This window comes from Nansenia antarctica (assembly GCF_963989245.1).
Source record: "Nansenia antarctica genome assembly, chromosome: 15".
NCBI classification, from domain to species: domain Eukaryota; kingdom Metazoa; phylum Chordata; class Actinopteri; order Argentiniformes; family Microstomatidae; genus Nansenia; species Nansenia antarctica.
In genome coordinates, this window is record NC_137685.1 from 4,530,572 (window position 1) to 4,539,890 (window position 9,319).

Genomic DNA, 9,319 nt, shown 5'->3' on the forward strand with positions numbered 1-9,319 from the left:
GCAGTCTTGTTTACATTTTTTTAGTTTAGTTTTGTTTGTTTTCTAACAATTTTTTTAAAGCATGAATGTAATTCCCCCCCCAAAAATTGAATTACATGAGTGAATGGCTGCCCATGTTGGTGATGCCTTCTGCTTTTTTTGTTTTCAAGGACGCCTCTTCCTCTCTTCTCACCCCCCCCCCCCCCCCCCCTCACTGTTTTCATTCTTCCCTCAAGGCAAGGAGCCTCTCTGATCAGTGTACTGTCATAACTCTGAGATGCTCTGATGGGCGGCTGTGACGCAGGAGGTAGAGTCGCCGTCTAATGATCACATGGTTGGCAGTTCAGCGGTTCGAGCCCTGGCTGGCCACATGTCGAAGTGTCCTTGGGCAAGACACTGAACCCCAAAATTGCTCCCAGTGAGCGGGCCGGTGCCTTGCATGGCAGCTTGCCGCCATTGGTGTGTGAATGTGTGCGTGAATGGGTGAATGAGAGGCTGTTGTAAAGCGCTTTGGAGCAGCTTTGGAGCAGCAAAAAAGGTGCTATATAGGTGCAGTCCATTTACCATTTACCATGCGAAAAACCAATAGGCCCATGAGAAAAGAGGGAAATGACAGAAGTGCAAATGCACCGCTCAAGACACACACACACACACACACACACACACACACACAGATAATACAACAATTAAATCACCTGCCTCTTTCTCAGTGACAGGTTTCAGTTGTCACCAGGAGATGACAGATTCCATTCTTCTTAACAGCTTCAGTTTACAAAGACCATAGTTCTCTGCCGACATCTGCACTGCTCCTTTAAGAGACAGCCGGTTGAGACATATAACTTGAGTAGAGGGTGACGCTTACGCCAGCCCTCATTGAGCCCATGTTACTGTAAGGAACGGACGTTGGACGCATCAGACCAGAATTCCGTTATTATAATCTAATATGATGTGGACATTCTGGAGTGTAATTAATACTTTGGGTCCGTTGGAGATAGCCTACTGAATTATTCCTCTGGATTTTAATTGAAGACATTGATATGGGGAAGACCAAAGCGTGACAGATCATGGTTTAAATATAATAATTGTTATTGTTTGAATCGTTTAACCCATACATTTAGGACATTTAGGAAGTAAAAAAAAGTGTTTTCTATATATTTTCTGGATTTTAGAATCTATTGCTGTCTGGAGTCTGGACGCACTGACCAAAGACAAGTAGGGGGGTAGCCTACTTTGACCGCCGAATGCTGCGCGCTTTGCTTTGCGGTGTCCCAAGGATTAATTTCTGCTTTGCCTAAAATACGGTACAGGAGGAGACAGTCATCGTTTCACTTGGCTGTTTTTGCACAGTTACTACTTCTCTTTGTGGAACACTAACGGACAACGCGCCTCCTGTGTGACCATGCTTCAAAATGGTAACGGGATGGAGGGAACATTGGAACCACCAAAGGCTGAAGCGGAGGCCAGTGGCGACTCCATGTCCGAACCTCCAAAACACCCAGACGCGCTCCTGGCAGAGGAGGGGGACACGGACACGCACTTCCCAATGCCCGATTATCCCAAACTGGAGATCAAACGTAACGCCGTGACGGACGAGTACAAGATCTCCAGTCAGGTGCTGGGGTTGGGCATCAATGGGAAAGTGCTGGAGTGCACGAATAAGAAGACAGGGGAGAAGTGCGCACTTAAGGTAATAATAAGCATGTCAGGGTAATAAGCATGTCAGGGTAATAAGCATGTCAGGGTAATAAGCATGTCAGGGACCCTAGCTCGCATGACAAGTCCGATGGTCAAATCAAACAGCAATACTTACTGGAGGAAGGACATGCAACTCCATGGAACTTTGATCCCCATGACAATAAAGTTTTCTTATACAATTTCCCCTCTCTTTATCTCTCTCTCTATCTCTCTCTCCTTCTCTGTCAATCAATCATTCACACGTATTTATTAATTAATATTAAAAGCAGAACGTGTTAGTGTAATCACATGTTTACAGGGACTGCTTCGTTTGAACTTCTACGTGTGTGTGTGTGTGTGTGTGTGTGTGTGTGTGTGTGTGTGTGTGTGTGTCTGTGTCTGTCTGTCTGTGTGTGTGTGTGTGTGTGTGTGTGTGTGTGTATGTGTGTGTGTGTGTGTGTGTGTGTGTGTGTGTACATACGTGTGTGTGTGTGTGTGTACATACGTGTGTGTGTGTGTGTGTGTGTGTGTGTGTGTGTGTGTGCGTGCGTGCGTGCGTGCGTGTGTGTGTGTGTGTGTGTGTGTGTGTGTGTGTGTGTTCATTCATGTGAATTTAGCCGTATTCTGCTGGGGTGCTGGCACTCCCCCCTCCTCATGTATCAGTTGACGGGGCTGACTGGCTGCACCTACGGTTTGGGTTCCCGGAAGGAGGGATGGGGCTCTCATCAGATCACCATCAGCAGGGCACAACCAGCCGTGTGGTGTGACTGACACACATGTGCTGGTTTTGGATGACATGGTGTGGGATTAGTGTATGTTGCACAGTGTACTGGGTTGTACGAGGCAGAGATTTACAACCTACAGTCTTCCAGACAGATCGGTGTCCCTCTCCACAGAGTCAGCCTTCAGGGTAGAAGGGCAGGGGAGAGGGAGAGAGAGAGAGAGGGTTAGGGTTAGGGTTAGGGGAGAGAGAGAGAGAGAGAGAGAGAGAGGGTTAGGGTTAGGGGAGGGAGAGAGAGAGAGGGGGGGGGGGGGGGCTAGGGAAACAGACCCAAAAGTTGTAGGAGAGGCCAAGGAGGAGGAGATTGAAATGGAGAATTTACTGGAAAAAGTCACTAAAACTAGCAGCTGATAAGAAAAGGACAAGGCCATGCAGGATGGACACATTGTTTCTATGCAGATCTTTGCTTTTATTGACTTTTTTTTTTTTACGTCTGCAGCCATGCAAGCCCAAGCCAAATTTCCACTTTGTGGGACAATAAAGTTAAACACTAAATGGGTTGCTGTGGAAAAGAAAGACTAGAAGAAGCACTGAACATGTTATGTTGGAAGCCTGCATCCTGGCTGGCATGCAATCTGATGTTGTCTGGCTGTTATAGTTGGTTAGGGCCAGGTATCAAGCTGTGAAAACATTACAACCACATAGCAGCCGGCTGAATACACTGCATGTCTTGCTAGGATGCCTGATCATGATTCCCACAGTGCAGTCGGAGAGACAGAGAGGTCTTGGGAAGTTGGGGCAGGTCACAGTGACCAGGGGGGGCTACCCGTCGTCCGTGGTCCCACAGCTGAAGGCACTCAACTAAAAATGGGCAGTGCGCTTACTAACAAAACTGTTTAGAACCTGTTTGTTCGAGGTGGGAGCTTGTTGGAAAAGCGCTTCGGTTCTCCCAGTCTGCAGAGACACCACCCACCACAATACGCCAAATAAAACACAAGTGTGACACGCGGAGAACAACTAAAACCCAGCCAGAACAAGCACGTCTGTGTGACATGTGGTGTTTGTTGGTCGACCGTACTGTATTTGTGATCGTACGGAAGCCCGTCTGTTTGGATAGTATGATTAAACCTCCAGTTGCCAGGGTGAGCATCACGCACACCGACAATCACATTGTCACTTGGTCATTTATGACTGTATTTCTCCATAGCTTTTTAATCACAAGGCAAAGAGTGTAGCGCTTCGAACGAGGGAAGGGGGGAAAAGAAAGAAAGAACGGCTGTTCGGTTCAGTTGTGTTTTAATTAAGTCCACTCCTGAGCACGGTAATGGACGGCTAATCCACTCAACTGACCTGGAGGGACGCCATCCTTTGAATCTAAATCAATTACAGCAATCTCATTTTGAACTTGTCTGGCTGCCAGGCCCTCTGAAGCAGTTCCACCTAATCCTGGAAAGACCCCGGTCAGTCAGTGTTCCATGCAGTAACTCGGGGGAGGTTCCCATTTGCTGTTTCTTCCATTAGAACCTCATATTTGGCAGGTGAAATTTATTTTCCATCCTGTTTTCTTTCTCCAACTAAACTCTGCTCATAGTCAAGCTACACGACCGAAGAAAGAGCTCTCTTCTTAGGTTCTGTGTCTGTTTCAGAGGCTTGCATACTCTTCTATTCGGTTTCCTCGGCTTCTATTCATATCTGCGGTCACTCTTGGCGTGATTGTGGATCTATCTGGTTTTCCTGTGAGGCCCAATGAAAGGGATATTTTGGGGTTACATGGTAGTATGTTGGTTTTCTCTCTAGTATATAGAAAGCTGAAACCTTGAAACTTGAAGCTGAAACCCTGCCCCTTAAAGCTGAACTCTGACCTCAGAGTTGGTCAAGCTTATAAAACAGTTAATCAATAAATAAAAAAAGTCAGTTAATCAGTCTGAGAGAGTGATATGCTATCTACTTTGAAATAGACATTTATTGTGTAATTCAAGTGCATTTAAAAAAGTGCATGGGACCTTACTTTCCATTGACAGTTTTCAGATGAGGTTTTTCAGTATGAGGTCAGAGTGCAGACACTCTGCAGTGCCTCTTCCTCTTTCCAGCCCATTATGTCAACGTACAGTTTAGTGTGGGTGTTAGTTCGTGACGTTAGAATTATAAGGTTCCTCTATCTCCATTTTTGTCAACATTGAGTTTTTTACATAATCTGATCCATTAGGTGTTTATTAATGCCTGTGTGGTGTTATTTTTAAAATGTTTTTTTTTTTTTTGTGATCAATTTTTTATTATTATTTCAGGGAGTAAAACAAGGGGAGTGGTAACATACAAATAAACAAAGGAGAAAATAGAATAACACAAATACGGTTTACCAGTACAAATACAAAATGCGCATAAACCTTTCAACCCCCCCCCCCCTCCCCTTCCCTTCCCAATCTCCCTTTACCCCAATAATTCCCCACCTACCCCTCCTCCCACAAATGTCCCTCCCGCCAGATACCTCCCACCCACCCGCCCAATCACAACCCCCCCGCCACCCACCCCCCCCTATCACAGCCCCCCGCCCACCACCCCCCACCCAATCACAGCCCCCCCCCCCCCCCCCCCTACAGGACCCTATGGAAGGAGCAAATCGATTAGCCTATAATAGTGTCTTGAGGATGGTTATAGTTTGGTCCCAGCATGAGACATTGTCCGAAATTGCATGATGCCTGTTGGCTATCCAGTGTTCCATGCTGGCTATGTCAATGAAGTCTAATATCCATCTCTGCGTAGTCAAGAAATGGGGTGACTTCCACCTGCAAGCTATAAGCCTTTTGGCTGCTGTAAGGCCGGCCAGCCAGATGCGTCTTTGTTTGATGTTTAGATCCAGGTTTGAACTGTCATTTAACAATAGGACTACTGGTGAGTGTGGAATGTGTTTGGACAGGATCAGGGACAATGCATCACAAACTGTCCTCCAGAAATCAGCCACTCCCGGGCATTCCCATACCATATGAAAAAAGGTGCCAACTGTATTTCGGGTGCAAAGAGTACAGTTAGGTGAAGGTATGGTCTTTATTTTATGTAGCAGATATGGAGTGAAGTATGTCCTATGAGTAAAATTGAAATGGATAACCTGGTGGTTGGGATTTCTGGAGGAAAGGGATATGTTTTGCCAAATTAATTGCCAATTTAAGTTATTGTGTGATAAAGTATCTTTCCACACTCTGTCAATGTGTAATGGTTTTAAAGAAGCCTTAACCAGGATGGAGTAAAGAGCTGAGACCTGACCCCTGGGTCTGGTGAATGCTATGTGAAATGGATGTATGTCTAATGAGCTATTCCAGGGTACCCCGTATGTGCGCATAGCTGTACGTAATTGAAGGTAGAAAAAAAAGGACGTACCCGGTAAATTAAAGTTTCTCTGAATGTCTTGGAATGAGCGGAGACCCTCAGCCCCAAATAAATCTGAGAATGTGTGAACTCCCTTGTCACTCCACTGGGGAAATGAGATTGGACGGCCTCCCAACTGGAGAATTGAATTTTTAAATATAGGCGAATGGAGGTACCATTTGGTTGAGATTTTGCAGAGCTTTTCTGCGCGTCGCCAAACTGAGATTAATTCAGTGATGATGGAGCCGAATTTCAATTTGGACTGTTTAATAGAAATGTTACAGTATATTACATCTTGTAACCTATGAGGATGGACAATGTTTTCCTCTAAGGGGCGCCAAGAAACACGAGCAGCCGGATCAAACCATGTGGAGAGAGGACGCAGCACAAAGGACCAATAATACCATTCGAAGTTTGGTAGCCCCAATCCCCCTTCATTTTTTAGCCTCTGGAGGGTTGAGAATTTGAGTCTGGGCTTCTTCCCCCTCCATATAAAATGAGAAGAGATAGAGTGTAGTTTCTTCCAATAACCACTTGGTGGGGCTAGAGAGAGCATGGAACTAAAAAAGTTTATTCGTGGAAGAATATTCATTTTAATAACTGAGATACGGGAATGAAATGTGAGGGGTGAAGTTTTCCACCTTTGTAGATCAGAATCTACCTCCTTCAGCACATTCTTATAATTAATTGATACTGTGTTTGAAATTGAGGGGTAGATAGTGATACCTAGATATTTAATATTCTGGACCACTGGGATGTTCAGTGAGATATCTAACTGTCTAGCTGAGGCATTCAGTGGCAATAGAGCTGATTTTCCCCAGTTAATTTTGTAACCTGAAATTCGGCTAAAATTATTAAAGATGTTTAGAAGGTGAGGGAGTGACTGAGGGATATTCTGAATAAAAAGAAGGATATCATCAGCATACAGAGATATGTGATGTTTGGTGTTCTGGACCGTAATAGGATCATGGGTGACTGACTGGCGAACGGCCTGGGCCACAGGTTCCAGAGATAGGGCGAACAGCAAAGGAGAGAGAGGGCAACCCTGGCGCGAGCTGCGGGATACTGGGAACTGTTTAGAGCATGTGTTCCCTGTCAGAACCATTGCTGTCGGGTTAGAATATAGTAGTTTTATCATATCCACATAATGATCTCCAAAGCCCATATAGCGTAAAACCGCCCATAAAAAGTGCCACTCGAGACGATCAAAGGCTTTCTCAGCATCAAGTGAGAGAATAGCATTTGCTGAATCAGTAATATTCGAAGAGTCAATGATATGGAGAAGGCGGCGAACATTGTCTGAGGCAAGGCGATTTTTAATGAAGCCTGTTTGGTCCTCATGCACTAAGGTAGTCATAAATGGTTCCAGTCGAGAGGCTAGAACTTTGGCGTACAGTTTAGTATCTGTATTTAAAATTGACAAGGGGCGATAGCTTCCGCAGTCAGTAGGGTCCTTCCCCTTTTTCAAGAGCAAAGAGATTATAGCTATATTGTTGTTTTTGGAGAAGGAGCCATTTTTGATTGCAGAATGAATCATTCCCAATAGCAAGGGGCCAACTTGGGGCCAAAAGGCCAGATACAATTCAGGTGGTAGACCGTCTAACCCTGGTGACTTGCCTTTATTCATGCATGAAAGAGCTTTGTATAGTTCAGATAGCGTAATAGGAGAATCTAAATCAAGGGAGTCATTTTGGGAAAGCTGGGGGAGCTGTAAGGGGTTCAAGAAAGAACTAACAGCTTGATCATTATAATCAATCTCAGAAGTATATAGAGCCGAGTAGAATGCCCAGAAGTTATTGTTAACCTCTGTTGGATCAGTGCACAAAGTACCTGTAGAACTTTTAATTGAAGAGATGTTTGCTAGTTGTTCATTGGTTTTAAGTTTTGAGGCTAGTAAATGGCTTGGCTGTGCGCTGTGCAAGTAATGGTTTTGTCTAGTTCTATGAATGAGGAAATCCGCTCTATGTCTGAGAAGATGGTTAAGATCTTTAAATAACACTTCTCTCTCAAGAACTAGCTCAGGGGTAACATGCGGAGTCATTGTGATCTCCAGTTCAGCAATTTTCTTTTCTAAGTCTTGAATATGTTTTAATCTGGATTTGTGTAGATTAGAGGCAAAACCAATAGTTTTATCCCTAATGAACCCCTTCACCGCATCCCAGAGAATACCAGGATCATCCACAGATGGCTTATTAATTACAATAAACTCATCAAGTTGTTCCTTCATTTCCTTTAGGAATGATTCATTCTGCAAAAGGGTGGAGTTAAAGCGCCAGCGAGGAGCCCTTTTAGGCTTCAAGGAGATCGCTACTCTGCCAAAGACCGCCCTGTGGTCAGAGAGAGACATAGGAAGTAAATTAAAATCTGATGTCTTATCATACAGATGTTTGGATATAAAAATATAATCTATGCGAGAGAATGATCTGTGTCGAGAGGAGAAACAAGTGAATTCTTTCACGGAGGGGTTAGAAGAACGCCAGACATCTACCACAGCACAGTCACTAGCCCATTTCCTTAGTGCAGAAGACGCCAGGTGTTGCTCTCTCCCCTCGTTAACCCCAGTTCTGTCCATCGTGTGTAGCCATACAGCATTAAAGTCACCCCCTATTATTAAACCAAAATCAGATAGATCAAACATCAATTTAGTTAAGTAGTCATAAAAGCCAATATCAAAGGAATTTGGTGCATATACTGAAACAAAGGCCAGTTTCTTATCATTTACCATCATTTTTATATAGCTTACTCTGCCCTCAGAGTCTTTCCCAGATCCTTTTTAAAATGTTGACATTTTTTTAGTTGGTAATTCATAAAATACAAAGGTTCCATCTCACAAAACATAATGGAATGTAAAAACTTTGACGCTCAATATCTCTGAACTGCCCTAAACGGAGATAGAACCTTCTCATTCTAAACGGAGATAGAACCTTATTATTCTAAACGGAGATAGAACCTTCTCATTCTAAACTGAGATAGAACCTTCTCATTCTAAGCTCACGAGTTACTACTGTATCATCTACCTAGCACAGTTTCCATCCTGTATCACCTAGCTTTAAAATCTGTCTATCTTCCTTATTTACCTCTTCACGTTTATGACCAATGTTACAGTGGTCGGAGAAAGTTGTAAAGGGAAAGGAAAGAATACATTGCCTTGTTTATCAAGACACAATCCTCAGGATGCCCTCAGCCTATAAACCTGTTCATCTAGTCATCACAGAAGCTCTGGCTGTGGCAGGCAGGCCTGATGTGGCTGTGCCAGTGTGTGTGAGAGGCGCCATCGTGGTCTGTTACACGAAAAGAGATTTCCTCTGGCGATATGACGGTGTGGATGTGATTTCTGTAAGAGGAGAGTGCTGGGTCTAGATTTCAATCATTTGACAATTTCCAAGGAAATTTTACCTCTCTAGTTTGACTGCCTGTTTCCAACCTAGGAGCATGGGGTGTGTGTCTGTCATGGCTGCCAGGAAGTGAACATTTACCTGATTGGTTAGAGGAGCATGAGGGAGGTGTTGATTGGTTCAGACGGGGATCAAGGACAGGTGTGTTGATTTTGTCCCTATACTGTCTACAAAGGGCACAGATGATGTA

The 9,319-nt window shown here is 44.3% G+C and overlaps 1 protein-coding gene across 1 annotated transcript in view; it reads left to right on the forward strand.

Annotated features, from left to right (window-relative positions):
* Positions 1 to 1,378: 1,378 nt before the first annotated feature.
* Positions 1,379 to 9,319, forward strand: part of mapkapk3 (MAPK activated protein kinase 3) — a gene marked incomplete at both ends in the record, with an annotated part of 17,390 nt that continues 9,449 nt past the window's right edge. Inside the window, one exon of the mRNA XM_080545486.1 lies at positions 1,379 to 1,666. Coding sequence (XP_080401612.1) covers positions 1,379 to 1,666 — 288 coding nt within the window. The remainder of the gene's footprint in view (positions 1,667 to 9,319) is intronic.